This window comes from Podarcis muralis, chromosome 7, assembly GCF_964188315.1.
Source record: "Podarcis muralis chromosome 7, rPodMur119.hap1.1, whole genome shotgun sequence".
NCBI classification, from domain to species: domain Eukaryota; kingdom Metazoa; phylum Chordata; class Lepidosauria; order Squamata; family Lacertidae; genus Podarcis; species Podarcis muralis.
Window position 1 is genome coordinate 86,162,764 of NC_135661.1, and position 25,559 is coordinate 86,188,322.

General features: G+C 46.7%; 1 protein-coding gene across 5 annotated transcripts in view; it reads left to right on the top strand.

Annotated features, from left to right (window-relative positions):
* The window catches only part of LOC114603214 (cation channel sperm-associated auxiliary subunit gamma), a 46,390-nt gene that overhangs the window by 15,431 nt on the left and 5,400 nt on the right, over window positions 1-25,559 (top strand). For 4 of the 5 annotated variants that reach the window (XM_028742033.2, XM_028742034.2, XM_028742035.2 and 1 more), the window contains exons 11-25: window positions 1,707-1,817; window positions 2,784-2,834; window positions 4,759-4,888; window positions 8,761-8,872; window positions 10,914-11,078; window positions 12,517-12,635; window positions 14,553-14,766; window positions 17,301-17,363; window positions 17,906-18,089; window positions 20,328-20,455; window positions 21,236-21,316; window positions 21,555-21,611; window positions 23,363-23,519; window positions 23,651-23,714; window positions 24,951-25,049. In XM_028742033.2, the coding sequence (XP_028597866.2) occupies window positions 1,707-1,817; window positions 2,784-2,834; window positions 4,759-4,888; window positions 8,761-8,872; window positions 10,914-11,078; window positions 12,517-12,635; window positions 14,553-14,766; window positions 17,301-17,363; window positions 17,906-18,089; window positions 20,328-20,455; window positions 21,236-21,316; window positions 21,555-21,611; window positions 23,363-23,519; window positions 23,651-23,714; window positions 24,951-25,049 (1,735 nt within the window). The remainder of the gene's footprint in view (window positions 1-1,706; window positions 1,818-2,783; window positions 2,835-4,758; window positions 4,889-8,760; window positions 8,873-10,913; window positions 11,079-12,516; window positions 12,636-14,552; window positions 14,767-17,300; window positions 17,364-17,905; window positions 18,090-20,327; window positions 20,456-21,235; window positions 21,317-21,554; window positions 21,612-23,362; window positions 23,520-23,650; window positions 23,715-24,950; window positions 25,050-25,559) is intronic. The other variant, XM_077932319.1, reaches the window with a different exon arrangement.

The following is a 25,559-nucleotide window of genomic DNA, read 5'->3' on the forward strand; positions in this document are numbered from 1 at the left end:
ATGAGCTGGGTTGGGGAGAGCTAATTTTCTCCGTGACTGTTATTTCTTTATAACATTTATATCCTGTCCTTCCAAAGGAATCCAAAATCAGCAAAGACAAAACAAAAACCTCTTAAGAACAATTCTAACCCAGATGCAGACCAGGAATGGTTTCTTTATTATGAATAACTATTCTGGGCATATCTTATGTATATCTTGTTTATATTGTAAACCACCCTGCGATCCTCAGATGAAAGGTGGTATAAATAATGGGGGGGGGGGAATAACTGTATGCACTTCTGACAATTATTATTTCATAGAATCATAGAATTGTAGCATTGGAAGGGACTCCAAGGGTCATCTAGTTAAACCCTTCTATGCAGGTAACTAAAGTATCCATAAGAGATGGCCCTTCAGCCTCTGCTTCAAAAACCTCCTTGGAAGGAGAGTGCACCACCTCCCAAGGGAGTCCTTTCCACTGTTGAACAGCTCTTACCATCAGAAAGTTCATCCTGATGTTTAATCAGAATCTCCTTTCTTGTAACTTGCACCCACTGATTTAGTTCCATTACTATGGAGCAGGAGAAAACAAGCTTGCTCCATCTTCCGTGTGACAGTCTTTTAAATAATTGATTTTGGGTCTGGTCAGTCAACTACCTACAAATCCAGCTAACAGTTGCGTTCTCTGCAAGGACAGCATGTGGGGCTTTGTCAAAAGCCTTACTGAAATCAAGATACGCTACATCCACAGCATTCCCCTGATCCACCAAGCTTGTAAAAGGTAAAGGTAAAGGTACCCCTGCCCGTACGGGCCAGTCTTGCCAGACTCTGGGGTTGTGCGCCCATCTCACTCTATAGGCCGGGGGCCAGCGCTGTCCGGAGACACTTCCGGGTCACGTGGCCAGCGTGACATCGCTGCTCTGGCGAGCCAGAGCTGCGCACGGAAACACCGTTTACCTTCCCGCTAGTAAGCAGTCCCTATTTATCTACTTGCACCCGGGGGTGCTTTCGAACTGCTAGGTTGGCAGGCGCTGGGACCGAGCAACGGGAGCGCACCCCGCCGCGGGGATTCGAACCGCCGACCTTTCGATCGGCAAGCCCTAGGCGCTGAGGCTTTTACCCACAGCGTCACCCGCGTCCCTTTACCAAGCTTGTAACTCTGTCAAAAAAAGAAATGAGATTCGTCTGGCGTGACTTGTCTTTGAGAAAGCCACGCTGGGTCTCAATAATCAAAGCGTCCTTTCCCAAGTGCTCACAAACCAACTGTTTAATCTTCTGTTCTAGGACCTTTCCTGGTCTGTTCAAAGACCTTTCCTGCTAACGACATCAAGCTGACTGGTCAGGGATGACCTGGGTCTTCTTTTGAATTTTTGAAGATGGGAACAGCATTTGCCCGCCACCAGTCTGCAGGGATTTAGCATTCATTTCCTCTTCCCAGGAAATCCTGGGAATTGTAGTTCCTTGGGAACACCACTAAAGATTTCACCCAGTGTACTTAAATAGCTCCACTAAAGGATGATTCCCAGAGTTCTTTGGAAGATGACATTTAAGCTGGTATAAAACTCAACATATGGGTAAACAGAGACATGGCATAATAGTAGGAGCAATGTGGTCTGTTCAGAGTGGCCAGCAGGAAGATGTGTTCATGCCACAAATGCAAAACCTACAGTGACATCTCTTTAAATAATGCAATTTTCCCATTGCCCCAATCTTCTTCTCCCTTCTAGCTTCGGCATGCTCCATCAAATGGGCCACTTACTCCTTGGCTGATAACCGGATATATTTGCTGGTGCATGAGACGGGAACAGACAAACACACCATTGTGGTATACTTACTAGGTTAGACTGGCTCTCTTAAGCGTTATTCGTATTGTTTATTGTACTTGAAATTCAACTTGTTGGTGGTGTTAAAAAAATCAAAATCAAATCTATTCTGGCAGGAACCTGTCTAACAATCATGACACAAAAAGAGAAAGGGACAGATAAATAAAGAGTAAAATGAGCAAATTCAGGTGCACTGAAGTTACCCCGCCACATGCTAGAAGTGCCAAAATGTGATTTGGGGGCACAGGGGAACTGAAGGAAAATAAAATATCATTTGGAAAAGATGTTGAAATACTGAGACCCTTTCCACTGCGTTATTGTCCTACTATATTGTCTGAAAGACATTATAAGGAACGAGTGTGTAGAAATGGTTTCCTGTTCATTAGTTGCAGCCAGAGGTTTATGCAGTGGTACCTCGGTTTTCAAGGTCTCGGAAGTCAAACGTTTAGGCTTTTGAACGCCCAAAACCCGGAAATAACTGCTTCGGTTTTTGAACGCTTTTTGGAAGCCAAAATTGTTCTGGAAATGCATGCTTTGGTTTTTGAACGTTTCGGAACCGAGGTTCCACTGTACATGGGAAAATGGAAAGTGGCAAATGTACCATCAAGTAAAGATTGGTATGATAAATTAAAGAGCTAGGCTTTTCATGGCTAAATAAACCTACTTTATTAGATTTAGAGAACAAAATCAAAGGCAGGATATCCGCAGGCAAAAATGGATTAATTTTATCGATCATGAGTTGTTATCAAATGTATGGATTCACTGTATTCTGATAGAAGGAAGCATATATTAGTCCAAGTCAATTGCTGTTGTACTCCATAGAAAATTCAGTTACAAGCGTAATTTCAGTCCAACTAATTGTAATTACTGGTATACCATCTATTGCATCCTTTTCATTTCCCCCAAGCTTATGCATGAATGGAATAAAGTAAATAAGTAGGCAATTTTAACATTTGGATGTTTTCTCTGCTCACTTTGCAGATGTAAAGCATTTTGAATTTATTTATCATATCCCTGAAAAAGTTCCCAAGGGTAAGTTAGGCTGCAGCATTTGAGACAAGGCAGAATCTGCTGCTACTTGCACAAGACAACACTTGTGTACTCTGTGTTAAGCCACAAAAATTAAGACCCGGGCTCCAAACTTGCTAGCGGAATTTGCAGCTTCTACTTCTCCCTTTATTGTGCATTCAAAGGTATGGGGGCGGGGATGGCAACGAAACCCTTGACCCTTCTGATTGCAAGGACAGGAGGATAGTTAAATGTCAGACAAGTTGGAAGGGGCGTTGAGTATGTATTAATCCTGGAACTCTTTGCCAAAACCCCAAGTTCTGAACCGAAGGGAATTCATAATGAGAGCAAGTTATGCAGATATGTGGAGTGGATTCATGGGGCGTTTTTACATTGCTTTGTCATGGTTCCTCACAAAGCAGCGCATACCGTATGTTCCGCTCTATAGGACGCACCTAGTTGGGGGTGGGGGGGAGGAAACAAACAAACAAACAAAAATCTGAATCCCAGAAGCCAGAACAGCAAGAGGGATCTGGCTTCTGGATAGCCTCTTGCTGTTCTAGCTTCTGGGATAGCCGCTGGGATATCTGGTCTGGCTTTGCACGAAGCCTCCACAGGGCACGGGGAGCCTTCATCCCCGTGCCCTGCGGAGCCTTCGCAGGGCCATCCAAAAGCCAGAATAGCTAGAGGGAGCACTGTGCAGCGCTCCCTCTAGCTGGTCTAGCTTTGCGCGAAGCCTCTGCAGGGCACAGGGAGCCTTCATCCCCGTGTCCTGCGGAGGCTTCTGGAACAGCCCGCGAAGCCTCCGGAGGGCAGCGGGATGAAGGCACCCCGCTGCCCCGCGGAGGCTTTGCGCCGCTAACCCCGAAGCTAGAACAGTGAGACGGAGCGCCGCGCAGCGGCGCTCCGTCTGGCTGTTCTGGCTTTGGGGACAGCCTTTGAAGCCTCCGCAGGCACCCTGCTGTCCTGCGGAGGCTTTCCGCAGCTAACCCCAAAGCCTTTGGAGCGCAGCGCGAGTTCCTGCTGCGCTCCAAAGGCTTCAGGGATAGCCGCCTGAAGCCTTTGGAGCACAGCGGGACCTCGCGCTGCGCTCCAAAGGCTTTGGGTTCCTTTCGCTGAAGCCAGGAGAGCGAGAGGGGTCGGTGCGCACCGACCCCTTTCGCTCTCCAGGCTTCAGCGAAAGCAACGCATAGCCTCTGGAGCGCGGAGGGAGTGCTCCCTCTGCACTTCGGAGGCTTCGCGTTGCTTGCACTCGCTCCATAGGACGCCTGCACTCGCTCCATAGGACGCACACACGTTTCCCCTTAATTTTTCGAGGGGAAAAAGTGCGTCCTATAGAGCGAAAAATACGAGGGTCATCAGAATTCCCTGCTTAAGGGACAAGTCCCTTGTGTCATTAACGTGTACCTGTTTCCCCCTTTAAATATCAGCCACAGGAGAGGGGCAGGGTGAGGGCCAGGACTCTTTCACTCAGGGCGGTTCCCTCCCCTGGTTTCCCATATGTCAGTAGTGGGGAACCCCTGGTTCTCCAGATGTTGTTGGCCGGCCCATCAAGCACGGCCAATGGCTAGGGATGGTAGGTGAGCAGCACCTGGAGGATCAAAGATGGAGGTTGTCCAGCAACAGCTGTCAGACCACAGCTTCCTCAACCCTGCCGTATGCCACGTTATCACTATATTATTATATTATCCCTCATCTCTAGAGAACTGACCCAGGAAAAGGCAGTCCATTGAAATCTATCTCTCAGAGAAGCAAAGAATGCAAAACTGTGCAGTTTGCTCCTGTTTCAAAAAGTCAAGCTGAATCTTCAAATATGGAGTGGGAATAGCTGTGGGAAAGAGAGATGGTTTCCACCGCTGCATCCTTTTTTCTAGTTACTCTCATAACTGCTATCACCCCCATTTAGAACATCCATTGTAGTCAACTTCTCTTCTTTTTTCTGTTGCAGCCTCTGATAAAGGGTTTGTGTTGTTGCTAGGACTGGAGCATTACACAAACACAACCCTTATACCAAGAGGTTTGGCTTTGAACCCCTTCAGTAATATATTTTACATCTGGGGGAATGCTATCTTGCAAAGGTAAGATTCCCTGCGAAAAGCCTGCTGGTGTGAATATGGTTCCAGACACCTTTCTGTTTATATTACTTTCATCTTTAGGAAATACTGCATCTAAAGGCGACCAGAAATTCCAAAGAGATTGGAGTAAATTTATTGAGGATTTGAAAGATTATTGCAAAAATGTGAAGACACTAGCAGGACTGAAATAAATCTTGTAACGTAATGAAGGACAGAAACCGGCAGTTGAAATGCGCATACAATTTAGTAGAAATGGGAAAGCCAGTTGAAGGGAAGGAGGGAAGTCACGTGTTCGGTGGAGCAAAAGTATTTGATATGTATTTGAAAGGTTGTTATATTCTGTGTTTTTGAAAAAACAAAAACAAAAAAGTATGTCAAAAAAAGAGAAAATACTGAATCTAGTGCCCAGAAATCTAAATCTGCACCCTAGTAGCAATGGACTTTCCTACGATGTCGACCATAATTTTTATACTCTCTTGGCTTATCTTCAGTTTTCTCACAGTGCTGTTTCTATAAAGCTTGGAAAAGACCAAAAACAACAGTATTGTGGCACCTTAAAAACTAACCATTTTATTATGGTATAAGACAGGATCTGCCAAACTGATCCTCATTCCACCAGTGGTCCTCAAGCATCATTCAGTGGTCTGTGGTGTGTCTGTGGATTTGTGGTTGAAGACGGGAGACAGCTCATCCATTGCATTAATATTCATATAGATTTTATTTGTATTTTTTGTATTTTTATTTCTTATATTGCATTACAATTTGAATTCTATGGTATTCCTATTGTAATGCAATACACTACAACATATAAGAAATAAAAGAACCCATAGAAATTATGCAGCTTCTAGCTCGGTGTATTACAAAACGGTAGCACTAGGAGAAAATGATATTAAAGGCTCTGCTAGGATCTGCAAATGTTTTCAAGTGGTTGGGGGAGGGGGAGATGTTGGGGAACTTGGCATAAAGTTTTGTGGATCACAACCCACTTCATGAATGCATGAAGTGTACTGGTAGCAACCGTTTTGCACGGAAGTTGCGTTTCTAACTGCTGCGTGCAGAAGTCCATCTTGAATCCATTCGCCCCCTTTTCCAACCACTTCCGGATTGCAGCAATTTTCGCTTGTTAATTAGGTGCGTGTAAAATGGTTGTTGCCTCTGTTATAAGAAAAAACCTTCTCCTTTTCCCTTATGGGGTACCCAAGAGCCCGTATAGAGTCCTTATGTAGGTTCTCTATCGGTAGGAGAAAATAACAGAGGCCAGCCAGAGAATATTGAGAAACAAAGCAGCTAGTAAGCCTGGTCTTTATTAAACTGTTATAACAGGGTCCTCACTTACCACATGCAGGAGGGAGGGGGAACCCAGAACATTGGAGTGCAAGCTCTTATATAGACTTTTGAAATTGCCCACCCTGGAGCCCAAGACCACCCCCCTGAAACATCATACATACATCACAGAAGGAGGCGGTCAACAGCAGAAATCCTGTTTGCCAGGGTACCTGATAATGGTCACCTGAATCCACCCTATTCATACACAGATTCAGGACTTTTTTTTCCTGTACGGGACTTGACATCTTTCCGCTGGGCCTGCAAGACAGAGCTGTTCCACCAGGCCTTTGGTCAGGGTGCAGCCTGACTCCCTCCTTTGGCAATCTCTACAGAACTTTAGCTTAATGGTTGCCATCAATTTGATTTTAATTAATTTTTATAATGAAATGTTTTTAGAATGTTGTACTATTTTATTGTTGTTAGCCGCCCTGAGCCCGGCTTCAGCTGGGGAGGGCAGGATATATATATAAAAAATTGTTGTTGTTGTTGTTGTTATTATTATTATTATTATTATTATTACTGTTTCAGACATGTGGTTTATATATTGATGTATGTATTTGCCTGGTCCATTTGTGAACATTTATTTTATATCTTAGACCAGGGGTCAGCAACCTTTTTCAGCCTTGGGCCAGTCCACCGTCCCTCAGACCATGTGGTGGGCTGGACTGTATTTTGGCGGGGTGGGGGTGGGGAGGGGATGAACGAATTCCTATGTCCCCAAATAACCCAGAGATGCATTTTAAATAAAAGCATACATTCTACTCATGTAAGAACACCAGGCAGGCCCCACAAATAACCCAGAGATGCATTTTAAATCAAAGGACACATTCTACTCACGTAAAAACACACTGATTTCCAGACCGTCCGTGGGCCGGATTCAGAAGGCGATTGGGCCGCATCTGGCTCACGGGCCTTAGGTTGCCTACCCCTATCTTAGACCTTACACTTCTCATAACATTTCTAATACCAATTACTGCCCTAGATTGCTGCTTAGAATCACTTGTTAGAAGGGTTGACTTATTGCCTCGTTTCAGTTTTGAGCCTAGCGCAGGGTTGACCCTGACAACCGCCTCCAATATTGACGCTATTAAGGGAGGTTGTATGAAACACTCTTCAATAGATAAGCCAGACTGTCTCCGAGGGCTCTTCCACCCTTCGCTTTCGCTTGTGCGGTGCCTGGAAAGCATAGGTCTGAGCAGTTTCCCGCTTGCTCCATTCCTTTCGAAGGGAAAACTTTAGTGATAGATCAGAGCAAATGTGAATCTGGAGAAAACTCAAAACTGCCATTTGCTCCGACAGAGAAGTAAAGCAGCACGAAATGCAGATAAGCCCTAAGTCACAGTGGGCCAACTTTGGCAAGACACCAGATGCCAACTTGAGAAGTGTCCTACCAGTCATAATTAGGCCGGTGGACTGGATTGTAAGGCTAACAGCTGCTCCCGTGTTTGACTTGATACAGTAATGGAAGTAGTAGTAGTAATAATAATAATAATAATAATAATAATAATTTATTATTTATACCCCGCCCATCTGGCTGGGCCTCCCCAGCCACTCTGGGCGGCTTCCATAGAAACCAAAAATACAGTAAAATATCACACGTTAAAAACTTCCCTGAACAGGGCTGCCTTAAGATGTCTTCTGAATGTCAGGTAGTTGTTTATCACTTTGACATCTGCTGGAAGGGCGTTCCACAGGGCGGGTGCCACTACCGAGAAGGCCCTCTGCCTGGTTCCCTGTAGCTTTGCTTCTCGCAATGAGGGAACCGCCAGAAGGCCCTTGGCGCTGGACCTCAGCGTCCAGGCAGAATGATGGGGGTGGAGACGCTCCTTCAGGTATACTGGGCCGAGGCCGTTTAGGGCTTTAAAGGTCAGCACCAACACTTTGAATTGTGCTCGGAAACGTACTGGGAGCCAATGTAGGTCTTTCAAGACCGGTGTTATATGGTCTCGGCGGCCGCCCCCAGTCACCAGTCTAGCTGCCGCATTCTGGATTAGTTGTAGTTTCCGGATCACCTTCAAAGGTAGCCTCACGTAGAGCACGTTGCAGTAGTCCAAGCGGGAGATAACCAGAGCATGCACCACTCTGGCGAGACAGCCTGCAGGCAGATAGGGTCTCAGCCTACGTACCAGATGGAGCTGGGAGACAGCTGCCCTGGACACAGATTTGACCTGTGCCTCCATGGACAGCTGTGAGTCCAAAATGACTCCCAGGCTGCGCACCTGGTCCTTCAGGGGCACAGCTACCCCATTCAGGACCAGGGAATCCTCCACACCTGCCCGCCTCCTGTCCCCCTAAAACAGTACTTCTGTCTTGTCAGGATTCAACCTCAATCTGTTAGCCGCCATCCACCCTCCAACCGCCTCCAGACACTCACACAGGACCTTCACCGCCCTCACTGGTTCTGATTTAATAGAGAGGTAGTGTTCACAAGGTGGGCAAAATAATATGTTGTGACTCCTATTTAAATGCAGACATTTGTTTTGGCTCCAACCAAAATGTTGTAGGAGGTGGGGATTTAAAACAAAGATCTCTTCTCGTTTTCTTTACAGCAATGACAAGCAGAGTTATATATATCTCTCCAGCTTCCCAGATGATTCCCCCATCAAATATTTCGTTCAGTCGTTTACTGGGGAAATTGCCTTTGTGACTGACCGAGAGGAGGTATGTCTGCTTATCTTTCTCATGGATCCAGGGGCTGGCTGTTCTAGAGCAGACATGTCAACCAGGTCAATCGTGATCTACTTGTCGATAGTGAGGTGTCCCTGGTTCATCCTGGTTGATCTTGGGATCCCCTGATTGTTCTCCAAAGAAAGAAAGAAAAGCTCAGCAACGCTTGCTCTCTAAAAAATCTCAAAAACTCTGGTCAATCTTCTATTATTTTTTAAAAAAAGATATTTATTAAGATTTTCAAAGTATTACAAAAAAAATAAAATAAATAAATAAATAAATAATAGTTAAAAACAATTCCATCTTTCCATCACTTATCTTTCATTTGCTTGTTTCCCGGACCTCCTCACACCTCCCTTTTTTGTATTCCAATTCAGTTTGTTAGTTCAGCAAATCCTTTCCCTCTTTGTTTATCCTAGTCTTTAATCTTAAAATATAGTAACATTAAATTTTTACCTATTAATAATCCATTTTTTCATATTCCTTACAGCATTATAGCTAAAAACCACTTAACTTCTTATCCAACATCATTCTAACATTCATTAATTTTACAATATTTCTGTAAATAGTCTTTAAATTTCTTCCAATCTTCTTCCACCGACTCCAAAAACTCTGGTTACAGATAGGTAGCCGTGTTGGTCTGCCATAGTCAAAACAAAAAAAATTCCTTCCAGTAGCACCTTAAAGACCAACTAAGTTAGTTCTTGGTATGAGCTTTTCTGTGTATCTGAAGAAGTGTGCATGCACACGAAAGCTCATACCAAGAACTAACTTAGTTGGTCTTTAAGGTGCTACTGGAAGGAATTTTTTTTGTTTTGAATATTTCTGTAAATAGTCTTTAAATTTCTTCCAATCTTCTTCCACCGACTCCAAAAACTGGTCAATATTCTAATGACAATGGGTAAATCACTGCCAGTTCTTTTATACTGTGAGTAGATCGCAGTCTCTTGGGAGTTGGACATGTCTATTCTAGAGGAACAGGGCTTAATATTGCTGAGGAACGTATGATTTCTTTCTTTTTCATAACCTTTATTTTGAAATGCAAAACAATACAAACAGGACAAAAGGCATCGGCCAACAGGTACAAAGGTAAAGGTAAAGGTACCCCTGCCGGTACGGGCCAGTCTTGACAGACTCTAGGGTTGTGCGCTCATCTCACTCTAGAGGCCGAGAGCCAGCGCTGTCCAAAGACACTTCCGGGTCACGTGGCCAGCGTGACATCGCTGCTCTGGCGAGCCAGCACCAGTGCAGCACACGGAAACCCCGTTTACCTTCCCGCTATAAAGCGGTACCTGTTTATCTACTTGCACTTCTAAGGGTGCTTTCGAACTGCTAGGTGGGCAGGCGCTGGGACCGAGCAACGGGAGCGCACCCCACTGCGGGGATTCGAACCGCCGACCATGCAATCGGCAAGTCCTAGTCTCTGAGGTTTTACCCACAGTGCCACCCGCGTCCCAAAAGGGACAAAACAGTTTAGTTAAACTATTTGTAGCCTTTCTGTCCTTGTGGGATTCTCAGGGTGGCTAACAAATAACACACACAGACACAGCAAACTAATGAAATTATAGCAGAACAGCATGTGGCAGAAATAAAGGATATTTTAGGAATTTATGTTAGAGCCATTATATAAACCAAAGATTTCATAGCTTGTAGTGTATAATCTAGCCCTATCCATGTTTATTCAGAAGGAAAGCCCAATGATTCCAACAGGATTTTTTTCAGGTGTTGTGTTCCCCACCCATCTGGCTGGGTTGCCCCAGCCACATTAAATAACTACCCTACACAGGGCTGCCTTCAAATGTCTTGCAAAGGTTGTAGTGTTACTTATCTCCTTGGCTCAGGGGTCGGATAACTATACCCTCCAACATTTTTCCGATGAAAATAAGGACATGTTAATGCAAGTGAGATTGCTAGTCTCTTAATCATTCTGCTACATTATCAACCCAGCTGTGTGTGTTTGTGTGTGTACACACACACACACACACACACACACAGCACTACATCGCTTGAGCATTACTTTCCCTCCTCTGTCTAGATTTGGGTTTCCAAAGAACTTGGCACAGAGATTAAAAAGGTATATCCATCAGAAGCCTGGGATGTGTTCAATTATTTGCAGGTGATGAGAGGCTCACCACATTACAGCTTGACCGTGAAACATTCCATACTCACCATTTTCTTTGTTGATGGACAGTTGAAAGAGGTGAGTGCATTAGGCTGTGTTTGCCTTGACGGGTAATCCGGGAGGTAGCTGGTTTGAAAAGGGAGCCATGTTACCACTCAAGGCATGTGTGGTGGTGTGGAGGCGTTTTCTTGAATCCGGAGTCACCAGTGCTATTTTACTAGAAAAAGAATGCCAGAACTCTCTGTGAATGGCTCCCTTGTTCTCTTATACAGTGGTACCTCGGGTTAAGTACCGTATTTTTTGCTCTATAGGATGCACCCGACCATAGGACGCACCTGGTTTTAGTGGGGGAGAAAAAGAAATAAAAAAAAATCTCCCCCTCTCTGCTCAGCGCCCCTTCAGCGAAGCGGCAGGAGAAACGGAGCCCCTTCCATTTCTCCTCCCGCTTCGCTGAAGGGGCGCTGCGCAGCTCTTCCTCTCTGCTGAAGCCAGATTCTGATCTGCTCCAGAATCTTCCCTGGTATTGATGTCAGACTGACTGGGCGATAATTATTTGGGTCCTCTCTTTCCCCCTTTTTGAAAATAGGGACAACATTTGCCCTCCTCCAGTCTGCCGGGACTTCGCCTGTTCTCCAGGAATTCTCAAAGATGACTGCCAGTGGTTCTGAGATCACATCTGCCAGTTCTTTTAATACTCTTGGATGCAGTTCATCTGGCCCTGGAGACTTGAATACATCTAAACTAGCCAAGTATTCTTGTACTATCTCCTTAGTTATTCTGGGCTAAGGGTTAGCAGAGTCTGTAACCTGAAGCATATGTAACCTGAAGTGTATGTAACCCGAGGTACCACTGTAATGACAATGGCACCCTTGGACAGGTGCCAGAACTGATTTCCAGCTGAAAAAAAGCCCTGGATGTCACTGCTGTTTATTATTGAATAAATAATAATAGCTGGCTGAGGCCGAGGCAAGGCCTTGGTGAGATTTAATTAGGGGGCACTGGTGGGAGTGCTGATGCCGTCCCCATGAACCCCCAGCCTTGCCATTGCCCCAGCTCCAAATAAATAGGAGACATCAGATCAACAGCCGTTGTCAAGAGAGCAGCTACACCCAACTCACCACTGCCGCTCACATCCTGATCTGAAACATTTGGAATTGAAAGTAACACTGGGATGTACAGTCTCGCTCTTGCTCCCATTGCTGTGTTGCTTGGATTCTCATCACATTTGCAAGACAAAGAGCTGGCCAGCTGCTCAGGTTGGTGGCAAGGTTTTCTTAGCAGCAGCAGAGCTGCTAGGGCGGTTAGGGACCAAAGGTGGACAAACTACCCCAGAAGGAGCATCATGTGTCCCCCACCAGAGGTACGACCCCTCCCCTAACACTCCATACACGTACATCCCATTACATTATTGACGTGCATCCCATTATGTAACAAAACACTAGAGGTGATAAATTTAAAACGTGTTTTGTCTACCTGATTCCTCTAAATCTGTTAACCCGGGCTTCTTTTATTTCAGCTGGTTTATTTGGCGGATACTGCAGACAATGGAAGATTAGTCAGAAGGGAATTCCCTCTGAGTCACGTCCTTACCTATGACCTGTTGATAACAACCCCTAACAAAGAGATGAGACACAAGTGAGTGGAACACACAAAGTGTGGTGTCATCACGTTTGAACTTTTCTCAAACATCTGGCAGGGCAGAAGTAGTTTTGCAAAGGCTCTTCAAAGTCTCAGGCCTACTGTCTCATTCATTTGCAAGGTACCTGGGATCCATTTCCTCTTTCAAATCTTTTTTCTATCCTCTCTCTGCAGTGTTTGCAACAGCAGACTATGGATGATGGGGGCTCTTCACCTTAGATTAGAGGCCTTGCTCAGGTCTCCAGTGCTTCTCCTCAACCAGGGGAAATAACTGGTTGCAGGAGCAGCTAGCAGTGAGGGGTATCATCTCACACCTGACCTCCAGTCAGCTGCAGCACTGTACTTTTCTGGGAAGGGGTCTTCTGGGAATCTTGGCAAAACTTCTGCTTTCAGCCATGTTAGCTAAGACGATCAACTTTTATTTCACTGTAATTTGTAGGGACGTGGGTGGCGCTGTGGGTAAAACCTCAGTGCCTAGGACTTGCCGATCGTATGGTCGGTGGTTCGAATCCCCGCGGCGGGGTGAGCTCCCGTCGTTCGGTCCCAGCTCCTGCCCACCTAGCAGTTCGAAACACGACTGGCCTGTACGGGCAGGGGTACCTTTACCTTTACCTTGTAAGTATTTTTCTGCACACTACTTTGCTGTATTTGCTGCCTGCATTGAAATGTAAGTAAACCTTTTTCATTTATGTTACTCAAAATGTGTAGTTCATTCTCTGCTATGGGGATGAAGAGGGTAAGGTCAGCAGACCACATAAGAAAGAGCTAGAAAGATAGAACTACCTAACTCACAGGCTTTAATAAGCTGCAAAATTATAAGTGTTCTTATTCTGCTAAAAAGCCTTCACTTTTTTTATTTCTCACAGAAACATGGGATAGGAGGTTTAGATCTAAATCTATGGATTTAATCCTTAATTCATCTCCCACAGTATTATGCCCTGAAATTTTTGGAAAGAGGAGAGAGGCTATAGGGCTTGGGGGTTGTGTTTAGAATGTGCTTTTTGTATGGGAATTTGCAGTCAAAATAACTTTGTTTGTTTTGGTGAATATAAGGATATGAAGGGGTTAAGACTCACAGAGTTCCTGATGACAAGAGAAGGCAGTGACATCACTTCCTTTGAGTTCTCTGGTGTGATAAAGGCAAAAGGGTTTAATCTTTTCTACTTTCCCCTGCTTCAGAACTCAGCCCACCATGCTTCTGAGGCAGACCTCTGTTTGGTCTCTGCTTCTTTTTGAATTAAAATATGTATTTTGTAGGGATGCAGGTGGCGCTGTGGGTTAAACCACAGAGCCTAGGACTTGCCGATCAGAAAGTTGGCAGTTCGAATCCCCGTGACAGGGTGAGCTCCCGTTTCTCAGTCCCTGCTCCTGCCAACCTAGCAGTTCAAAAGCACGTCAAAGTGCAAGTAGATAAATAGGTGCCGCTCCAGCGGGAAGGTAAACGGCGTTTCCGTGAGCTGCTCTGGTTCGCCAGAAGCGGCTTAATCATGCTGGCCACATGACCCGGAAGCTGTACCCCGGCTCCCTTGGCTAGTAAAGCGAGATGAGCACCGCAACCCCAGAGTCGGCCACGAGTGGACCTAATGGTCAGCGGTCCCTTTACCTTTACCTTTATGTATTTTGTAATCTAGAAGTAGAATTTGCCTGCCTTGTTTTCATCACTGTTAACTGCTGGAATCAGGTGCAAGACCTTATGTAATTAACCACTATTTCATAATCTGCAGCCTGTTGCGTGATTCTTTTAATTAAGAGGGAAAGGGAGAAAATCCAGCCTAAATAAAATTGCAACAAGGCTACACAGCCTAGTCCCAGATTTTCCACTTTAATGCTGCAAGGGATGGTGTTTTAAGCTCTCCTAACATTTGAACTTTCTACTCACACCGCTATAAACTCCATCCAACTGTTTGTTCTTAGTGAATTAGACTACATCAGATTCGCCCACCTTTGCCCATTCGCTGTTGTGCGCTATGTGAACCTACCTCAGCCACAGGAATTCACCCGGATGGAACATTATTTTGCTATGCCTCCTGAGATCATGGAAAAAACTGGCTTTCATGATGAGAAGTCGCTGATTGTGTACCAGGGACTCGTCTACCAGCTGCTCCAGTTGCACTCATCTTACCACAGAGTGAGGAGACCTTTTGTTTATTTGTGTTTCTCTTTTGAGGGGCTGAAAAGTCGCTGGCCTCAGAACCACCACAAGACACAGGCTTTAGCTTCTGTCTGGCAGCAAAGTCCTCAAAGCTAAGTCCCACCCCACCCCCAATCCAAAACAGCTGTTGAAACTAACAACGATAAACCAGCAAAAAGAAAATTGTGTAAAGGCCTTTATTTTTTAAAAACCAGCTGCCTAAAACAACCAAGTGATTGCATTCTTCATGGCAAAGCATTCTGCTGTTTGCGCCACAAAGGCACATGTTGCTTATGCAAATTAAAGTCAGCAAAATAAGGGTCGCTATCCCTTGGACTTGGGACGCGGGTGGCGCTGTGGGTAAAACCTCAGCACCTAGGGCTTGCCGATCGCATGGTCGGCGGTTCGAATCCCCGCGGCGGGGTGCGCTCCCGTTGCTCAGTCCCAGCGCCTGCCAACCTAGCAGTTCGAAAGCACCCCCGGGTGCAAGTAGATAAATAGGGACCGCTTACTAGCGGGAAGGTAAACGGCGTTCCGTGTGCGGATCTGGCTCGCCAGATGCAGCTTGTCACGCTGGCCACGTGACCCGAAAGTGTCTCCGGACAGCGCTGGCCCCCGGCCTCTTGAGTGAGATGGGCGCACAACCCCAGAGTCTGGCAAGACTGGCTCGTACGGGCAGGGGTACCTTTACCTTTACCTTTATCCCTTAGACTTACTATTTAAACACAGGCCTCAGCCAGTGGAACCCCTGATCCAGCATCTATTTCTGGGCACTCAAGCTCAATTGTAACATTCCTGAAGAGCAGGGGTCGGTACGGTTTACCTCGCCTGGGCCGGTTCACTCCAGCAGAGATCCCTCTGTGGGCTGGATTGCGTGTGTGTGTGAGCACACGTGCCTGCAATTTCCGGTGTCTGCGCAGGCGCAATTTCTGGCCCTACAGAAGCAAGTCCCCATGCCACGCTGCGCCGGTTTAGCACAGCACGCAGGGACTCGCCGATTGGGAGGCTTGTGGGCCGGTTAAACGACCCCTGTGGGCCGCTTGTGGCCCATGGGCCTTAGGCTGCCTACTCCTGCTGGAGAGCATCCCAGGATGTTTTGGAGAATGCTGTCTGACATCATAGATGGAGAGCCAATGTAGTAGGGCCCCCCCCCTTCTGACCCTGTCGGCCTCTCTGAAGCCCTGGCTCAACTGGAGTTATAGATCCTCCATGTAGGGAATGTGATAGGAATTTTGAGGTCTTAGATATATGGTAATGTAAGGGAAAAGGGCAATTTTTGTTTACAACAGGAAGCAGCTGGAATCTGAAGCCCCCCTGCTGCTCTGATTTTCCCTTCACCTCCTCGAAATTGGGATAAAAATTTAACTACACATTTGAGCACCTCTAAACTTCTCCCTCTCTTTTCTTGCTAATGGAAGGAAAAACATTTGAAAGCTTTTAAAAATGCTTTCTGCAAAGGTCCCTACTGTTTGCTTTAGTTCAACAGTGTTGGATGAGGCAGCTAAATGACCTTTGGATTTCCTCCCCCCCCCCCCCGCTTTGGTTACATCCTTCTTGTCCAAGTGAGAGATGCTTCACTCATCATCATAAGCATATAAGAATCTTCTGTCTCCACTGTCTCCTTAAATAGCGCAGCAGGCATCCCACTTCCAGTAGTCAGAGGGAAGGCCTATGTAAAGTTCTAGCCTCCTATAACTCTAGAATGTTCCAATCTAATAAGAGCATGAAGGGGTTAAACCATAGGCTAAGCCTGGAGAAGAAATGAATGACTAAGCCTTTGGTATCTTTCATTCCCCATGTGGACTTCAGTATGTAAGGAGCTCTGAACTGGTCACTCCAGCCTCATGACTTTAACCAGCATCCTTTGTTTCATAATAGTAATTAATAATAATCGTAGTAGTAGTAGTAATACTAATTTCCCCTCTCTATCAATAGTTTAGAAACTTTTACCTTCTGTAAATAGACAGTGTTTTAAATGCCTGTGCATATTTTCTGACCGCTGTATGGAAAAGCACATGAATCTGACCTTTGAATTTTGTAAGTAAACCTTTTTATGACTTGCCAAACATGTGGTCTGGCTCTGTGCCAGGGAAGTGGGACAGATGGAAAGAGCTTCTAGAAGGGGACATTTTGGGACTCAAAAGGGCACATTTTAAAGGTTTCACAGACTATATTTCTCTCTGGCATGTTTTTGTGATGTTAAATCTCTGCTGGGCTTCTCCCACCATACTAGGGTCTTGGCTTCCAGGATTCCAACATGCCAGCTTACTATCTCTCATGCCACCGTCTGTCTTTCTTCAAGCCCTTCCTCTTAGGAGCTGCCACCACCTGCCACTTCATCCACCCAGATCGGTTGCCATGACCTCTGCTTTGGTGGACCATAGCAGGGAGGTTTCTATGCTGTCCCACACTAAATAAAATTGTATATTATTTCTGCATTTCTAAACAGGTTTTGCTGCTAATTTAGTGATAGTTTTTGTGCGCCTGTCTGTCTTCAAACTCACCCTTACCAATTCTTTTTTTCTCCCTAGGCTTATGCTGACCCAGTCCATGACCCCACATGGAGATGGTGGAAGAACAAGAAAGAGGATGCGGTAAGAACAAACATTTTGAAAAGCATTCCTTAGAAACAACTGCCCTCACCACTCCATGATTAACATTAACCTGGTCTTAAACTTTCTTTTTTAAGTAAAAAAACCAAAATAAAGTGATTTTGATATTCAAGGAGAGAGAGGAATACTGTTGTGTTTCCTGAAGACACCATTTTTTTTTTTGACTGCTTGCTAAGGGATTTGACAGTCAGTTGATGTGTGATAGACACACATGCAATATGAATCGTTTAGTAAAGAAACAGTCATAATTTTGATGTATGAGTGTTTCCTTTTCCTAACCAACACGCTTCACCTTTAACTGCTGCAACACCCAAGTTTGCACCTGGGCTTTGCCCCTATCTTCACTGTATGCCTTACCTTAGGCAAGCCAATACTTACCAATCACACTGTCAATGGATAGCAATACTGGCCTACTTTCCAGGGCTGTTGCAACCATGACTAAGGCACAGTTTATGGAGCACTTGGAAGGAAGAGACAAAGGGTGGGGGCGGGGAGTGGAAGATGATCATTTTCTTGCTTCCCAGGAATACTACACCTATGTGGCCAGCAACTGGAACACCTCGGCGGGCATCTATGTCGACATGGCCAACTACATCAAGATGTACGATCAGATGCCTGAAAACTTACTGCCTTCCAAGCTCTACTTTGACAAGAACACCGAATACACCTTCTCTCTGTACCTGAGCATGAGAACAACGAAACAGAGCAGTAAGGGGTGTTGAGCTCAGGAACTGCTGTGATAGAGGAAGGGAGGGGCGGATCTGTCACATAAAACACAGCAGTTACAGGGCATCTCCCACACCCAACTGAGAATGTAATGTTGATATCTACTGTGAACTTCTTGTTTCTTGGGCATGTGGTGATATCTAAGGCCACACTCAGTGAAGCCATGATGTCAACACGCCCCCCCCATAAGGTGTTTATACAGTGGTGCCCCGCAAGACGAATGCCTCGCAAGACGAAAAACTCGCTAGACGAAAGGGTTTTCCGTTTTTTGAGTCGTTCCGCAAGACGAATTTCCCTATGGACTTGCTTCGCAAGACGAAACGTCTTGCGAGTTCTTGCGAGTTTGTTTCCTTTTTCTTAAAGCCGGTAAGCCATTAATAGCCGCTAAGCCGTTAATAGCCGCTAAGCCGTTAATAGCCGCTAAGCCGCTAATAGCCGCTAAGCCGTTAATAGCCGCTAAGCCGCTAATAGCCGTGCTTCGCAAGACGAAAAAACCGCAAGACGAAGAGACTCGTGGAACGGATTAATTTCGTCTTGCGAGGCACCACTGTACACACACACACACACACACACACACACACACACACACACACGGTGAGTCCTTTAAAAGAGGCCCTGTGGATACAGAGTACACATGTTCCACGAGGCCTCTTTTAAAAGACCCACCCTGTATATGTGGATGTCTTGCAGTGGTAATACGAGTTGGCCCAGGCTATGCTTCCTCCTAATTTTGACTTGTGATCCTCCCTTCTTCTAATTTCTGGTTCTACAGTAGCACAGACATGGAACAGAACTGAGGGGCTGGCAGAGGGATGTCATGGATTGGCTGGACACAGAGAAATGGGGGGGGGGGAGGAACCAGGTGGGGAATCCCCAAGGGAAGAAGGCTCAGAGCCCGGGGAGTGGTGGTGGGGCAAGGATGAGTGGTCAGAGGGAGCAGACTGGGAGGCGGAAGCTGAAGAGGTAGCAGGGTTTAGTGAGCAGGAAGAGGCGGCGGCAGAGAGCAGTCCAGAAATAGAGGCAGAAGCGGAGGCCGGAGAGGAGGGAGGGGCAAGAAGCAGAGATGGGTCAGGCTGGTGAAGAAGCCAGGGTGTCTCCCCCTCTTGCTGTGACCAGCTCTCCTCCTCAAATGTCTCCCAGAACCTGAAGAGGCTGGAGCAGAGACAAACAAGGCGGAGAAGGCTCAGATTGCTTGGGAAGGACCTGGGGCAGTGTAGGCCACTGTGGGAAAACAGGGACCTTCAGTCCTTGCAACTGCCTCATTGGGGCAAGATCTAACGGGAAGAGTTGCTGTGCTCACTAGGCCTGGTCTCTGGAGCTCTTTGTTCCTCTGAATAAAGAGTTAACTTCACTGACACCATGTGAGTTATTACTGACCTGCTCCTGGCACCCCACCCCTGACGGGAGAGGTCTCCAGGAAAACCGTGGTCACAGGTTTTCTTCTCAGCAGTGTTACTTATTTACAAGATTTATGTTCCATCCCTCTTCACGGGATCTTACGGTGGGCCACAACAATTCAAAAAGCAATAAGAACAAAATGGAATATACTAGAATAGAATAAATAGAATACAGTGGTGCCCCGCAAGACGAATGCCTCGCAAGACGGAAAACCCGCTAGACGAAAGGGTTTTCCGTTTTTGAGTTGCTTCGCAAGACGATTTTCCCTATGACGAAAACGTCTTGCGAGTCTTGCGATTTTTTTCCGCTCCCCCCCCTTTTTCTAAGCCGCTAATAGCCTTTTAGCCGCTAAGCCGCTAAGCCTTTAATAGCCGCTAAACTGCTAATAGCGCTAAGCCGCTAATAGGGTTGCTTCGCAAGACAAAAAAACCACTAGACGAAGAGACTCGCGGAACGGATTATTTTCGTCTTGCGAGGCACCACTGTACAGTCATCCTCTGCCTACTAAATACAGTATATCAGATAGAATAGCCATGTGACCCAGTAGACAGACAATAGCCCTCAGCCTCCTCAAAAAGCCTGGTGGAAAATGAGTCTTCTGCTGGTGCCGACAGATAACCAACTTTGGCATCAGTCAGAGCTCGAAGCAGAGAGTTTTCCATAGCTGGGGTGCTACTGCCAAGAAGTAAGAGGGGGTCATATCTCACATGGTTGCTGCATGCCCAGCGAGAAGAATATTCATGGCAAGCACCAACATTCTGTTCCACATGTACATGCCCTATTCTTTTGCATTGGCTGATAGCTTTTTCATTTTGCTTGCAGTGGGGGAGTCAGCAGATGAAAATTCTCTCCAAAACATCTGGCTCACTCTCATCTTAGCCCATCCTGAATATATTCATTCACATCTACATAGGCAGGAGCTCATCAGCAGAGGTTCAGTACTATATCAGGTAAGGGCCTCTCAAATCCTAGATGATGAAATGAGGCAAAATCCCCCTTGAAAAGTCAGAAATGCAGGCTTGATCCGATCAGCATTTTGATATGTGAGAAACCTGAACCCCATTCTTATTTTGAGACATATTTGAAACTATGCTTGCAATCTTACGTTTGTGCAAAATTCCTGGCATCTCTGAGCATATACAGAGTGCCTTTCTGCAAGTGTAAAGAAGGCCTACAAATATTTACTTTGTTGCATGCCACCCCAGTCTCTGAGCTTTGTGTGATTCCAGGGGTTCCAGGCGCTTACCCAAGGTTCAGTTTCCTCGGAATGTGGCGTCTTTATGTCATATATAGCTTATTTACACGCACATACATGCTGAGTCTACGATGGAGGAGCTTATAGCATTGCATCCCAGAAGGTCTTGTTTCTTCCATAACCACATTATATGATTTATAGCCTCTCTTCACCTTAAGGTTCCAGGATGGAATACAAAATATATGTTAAATCACAGGATTATAGATCATTAGAACCAATATAAACAACAGCCGGAAATGCCGAGAAGAAGCACCGTGTTATTTAAGGGTGCATCACTGGCAAGCAAAGATTCCTGACATGCGCTTAGAGGTGGCAAGATTTGATATTATGAGTATTCTTGGCCATCCATTCTGCACCATTGAGTGGCTCACAAGGGGGAAATGCCATTAGAGAGCTGGTTTCTTATTAAAACTGATTCCATTTTAAACTTCTGTTTCTTTTGCACCACTGCATCTCTTCGTCCTCACAACAACAGATAGAAATTCATGACAGAGGTGTTTACCCGTACCAGCAGCTGAGTGGGAAGAACCTTCTGAAGAGTTCTTTTGGCTTAAAGGTAAGAAGGCAGTCTTTGCTGAAGTCCCAGGGTCTTGTCTTCTATCACAGAATTGTTGCTCTTGGGCTAGGATAGGCCACCTGGTGCCGCTTCAGTGTACCAAAGGTGGCACGTGAAATCAGTCTCCTGCCACACTGCTTCTTGCTTCTGATCTGTTGAGTTGTACTCCTCTGGGATACAAGTGGCTAGAATTTGCCTTTCCCCTGACATTTGCTTGGCTTGTATTTACTTCCCCCAGGTTGCACACTCGGGAATGAACTGCTACGAGTACACATCCAACGGACCACGGATAAGGGTAAGGGTGGCTTGGATTGCTTGAAGGGAAGGTAATTTCTCTCAATTCTCTCCTCCTGGTAGCAGCCCCGGAGGAGGCAGTTGGCACCTGATACTCCCCACCATGGTACCTGACAATGCTGAAAATTCTTGAGAGCTTGTCTGGGAGAAGCTCAGTAATTCTGGAAAGGCAGCTTGTTTGCCGTGAATAGTCTTCCTCTGCAGCCTACAGCTGTGGGAATGGTTTAGAGGTGTGGCAGCCACCTTGACTGGCCTTGCTTTTGTGCCTTTGTTGGGTGGCAAAGGGACGCGGGTGGCGCTGTGGGTAAAACCTCAGTGCCTAGGACTTGCTGATCGTAAGGTCGGCGGTTCGAATCCCCGCGGCGGGGTGAGCTCCCAACGTTCGGTCCCAGCTCCTGCCCACCTAGCAGTTCGAAAGCACCCCTAAGTGCAAGTAGATAAATAGGGACCGCTTTATAGCGGGAAGGTAAACGGCGTTTCTGTGCGCGGCGCTGGTGCTGCCTCGCCAGATGCAGCTACGTCACGCTGGCCACGTGACCCGGAAGTGTCTTCGGACAGCGCCGGCACCTGGCCTCTTGAGTGAGATGAGCGCGCAACCCTAGAGTCGGTCATGACAGGCCCTGTTGGGCAGGGGGTACCTGGGTGGCAAATTAAGGAAGCCATGTTTTTCTTCTCCAGACTGTGGCATAATGTGAGGGGGACGATGGGGTTCGTAGTCCCGGGTGCAGAATTCTGGGGGGTGCGCAACCAGGCGCCCCCATGACAAGGCCACATGGCTGCCATCTTCTGGAGCCACGGTGGTGCCTCTTTCTCCTCGTGGCTGGCTAAGGGGTGCTCACCTCTGGGCAGAACTCCCACCGGCTGGAATCTGGACTTTTCTGGCCTGCACCACTCCTTCCCCAGGGCCTCCCTTGGCTGAGGCATGTGCCCTGCAGCGGGAGCACAGAAGGAAAGCTGCCCACTCACCTGGGACCCGCTGGCACCTGCCCTTGTGCTGTGCAGCCAAGGACAGGCAGCCGGTAAAAGGCTGCACTTGGCACCTCAGCCTGGTCTCAACTGCCCTCCTCCTAGGCCTGCTGTAGCTGCAGCTCTGGTGCTGCTGAGAGACCACCAAGCCAGCCGAGGATCATCAGCCGCCGCTCCCACCAGGGGCTCACCAAGCTGGGAGGGCAAACACTGTGACCAGCTGGCAACCTCCGTGAGGAGTGGCCACCGCAAGGGCGCAACAAAGTCTGCCTGTTGCCTTCCGTGCGACACCTGCCAGGAGGTGCAATCCTTGCCTTGCCAGAAAAGAAATAATCAAAAAAATTCCTGCAGGCCAGACTTCTGTTCCAAGGCAGAGGAGCAGAACTAGTACAAAAGCGTGGCGAGTCCTCTCGGGTGCATTCGAGGGCAGTGCTTCCCAACCTTGGGCCTCCAGCTGTTTTTGGACTACAACTCCCATCATCCCTAGCTAGCAAGACCAGTGGTCAGGGATGATGGGAATTGTAGTTCAAAAACAGCTGGAGGCCCAAGGTTGGGAAACACTGTTCTAGGGAACCCTTCATGAAGGTCAAGGTGAAGGTACCTTAGGCATTGACCGAGGGGTCCTCCGAGGAGATGCCTGTCCAAATTATCCTCTGCAACATGCAGGGATTCCGCAGCAGACACAGAGGTGAAAAGGGGTCCTTTTAAGAGAGGGAGTTTGCAATCCAGTGTTCTAAAAGAGAAAAAAAGGCCCCTTTTCCTTTTCCAATTCGCTTGCCCCCACAGGGCAGCTATGTGTCCACGGTCTACATTGGCTGTCCCCCAGGCAAGAGGCTAGCTTTTGACATCACTTCCACCAAGAATGAGACTACCGTCAAGAACAAGCGCTACTTCGATTGTATCAAGAAAGACCCTGAGATGCCTTGCTTCTCCTTCAGTGATGGTAAGGCTGGGGTGAAGTGGGGTGTCTGGGTGGGTCAGATCTGTGAGGCTCATAGGTGAAGTTAATGAAGGAATGATGGGTGCCAGGCAGAAGACACATGGTGATACCACACCTGCTTGATTCATTTGCAGTGTTTTACCCTTCTTTTTTGATCCAAGATATGGTGACAGGAGACTCGGGACGTTTCAATGGAAGGTAAGGGCTGAGCTGTGCTTTTCATGGCATTTTGTCGCTTTGCAGTGAATCTCCACTGAGCATATTGTTCAAAGGCCAGGGGGAGGGTAAGATGGAGGCACCTAGGTCAACGCCAGGGTGCCCAGGCCTTGGGGCCGGTATGACCCAAGAGGTTTTCGCTGGGGACTTCCAGGTAAAGCTGAAGGCCAATCAGATGAAGCCCTGTTGTCGCTAGGGAAGGACAGAGAAGACTGTTTCCAGTCCCTTCCATTTTTGTATGTGTTCGAAAACGCATTCCACCACCCCATGTCCACATTAATTTTCAAATCTGCATCTAGATACGTGTTTTTAATACATTTTCTCTCAAAATATGCAATTTGATGCGTTTTCTTTTTGAACTGAGAACTGCATCGTGAACTCTGGAGAGGTGTGAAGGATGACTAACTTCTGATCTGCACCTTAGTTTGAGTGGTGTTGATTGGGTCAGTTTGTATCAAAACACACCAAGAACAAATTCCTCAAGAGTCCCTAGTTGCTATGTGACACCCTTGAAGGCAAGAAAATTGTCTGGCAGGTATACATTTGTACTAACGGTACACCCCAACTGATCTAGCATCACGGCTAAGGACACAGCCAGGGAACCTCTGCCATGAGCTTAGCTTGGTGGCCAGAGGCAAGTTTTCACTCGATGGGACACACAGGTGATCTATGAATAGGACATCCTAATTTTTTAAAAGGGAAAGGTACCTGGGAGGATCGTGGTGGCCCACGTGCCAGCATGCCCAGAGGAAATGGGTTATTTCGACCCATTTTAATTTGGTTTCAGGCCTAGGAATGGCTCTAAAACTGCCCTGGTTGGCAACCTTTATCAGGCGAGATACTGAAGGAAATTCTCTTGTTGATTCCCCTGACCTCTCAGTGACTGGTATCCTCTGAGAGTGGGTCCCCGGCTTGTTTGTTGTTTGTTGTGGGGGAGGAAGGGAAAGGAGAATGTTAGCCGCTTTGAGACTCCTTAGGGTAGTGATAAAGCTGGATATCAAATCCAAACTCCTCCTCCTCCTCCTCCTCCTCCTCCTCCTCCTCCCCTTCTTCTTCTTCTTCTTCTTCTTCTTCTTGTTCTTCTTCTTGTTCTTCTTCTTCTTCTTGCTGTGATAGGAGAAATGGCAGTTTTGTCTGAGCTGTTTGTGAATGGGTGTGGTTTTTTTAACCGTTAAAGCTTGTGCAAACTCACCTCCATCTTGCTTATTCTGCTGGCAGCTACATCTTCAGAGTAATTGGTGGGGGACCATTTTCGATAGAGAACATCCGATACTTCAGTGAGGAAGAGACCTTTCAGTACAACACAGTGAATGGCAGGTGACCACATTTTGCAGACCCACACAGTGCCTAGCATTGTGACCTTAGCTGTTTAGTATCTATGTCTTATTCAAATGCAACATTTTTAGTCAGTTTAAAAGACCCCCATTTGGGACCAGTCTTTCCAAGCTGAACATGCCCACGTAAGAAAAGTGCTGGTTTGCCGTATGAGAGTGAGAGAGCGCAATTAAATAATCACAGGCTCCTGTGGTCCCCCAACTGCCTATGCACAGAGGAGGCTCCTCCTCCTGCTGGTTCACTCCTTCCAGATGACTAAGGGGAAGCAATACCTCAGCAGTGCTAAATGGCCCTAGTGCAGAAGCAGCCAATGGCCGCCTTCTCAGAATTGTGGACAGAGGAAACTGCCTCAGACTGCAACAGACCATTGGATTATTCTGTCCAGGGACTGGGGACTTGCTGAATTCTGACAACATCTGGAGGGCCACTATTGCCAGTGCACTCTGACGGGCAGTGTCTCCACAGTCTCTAAGGAAGGGGGAATCTTTCCTG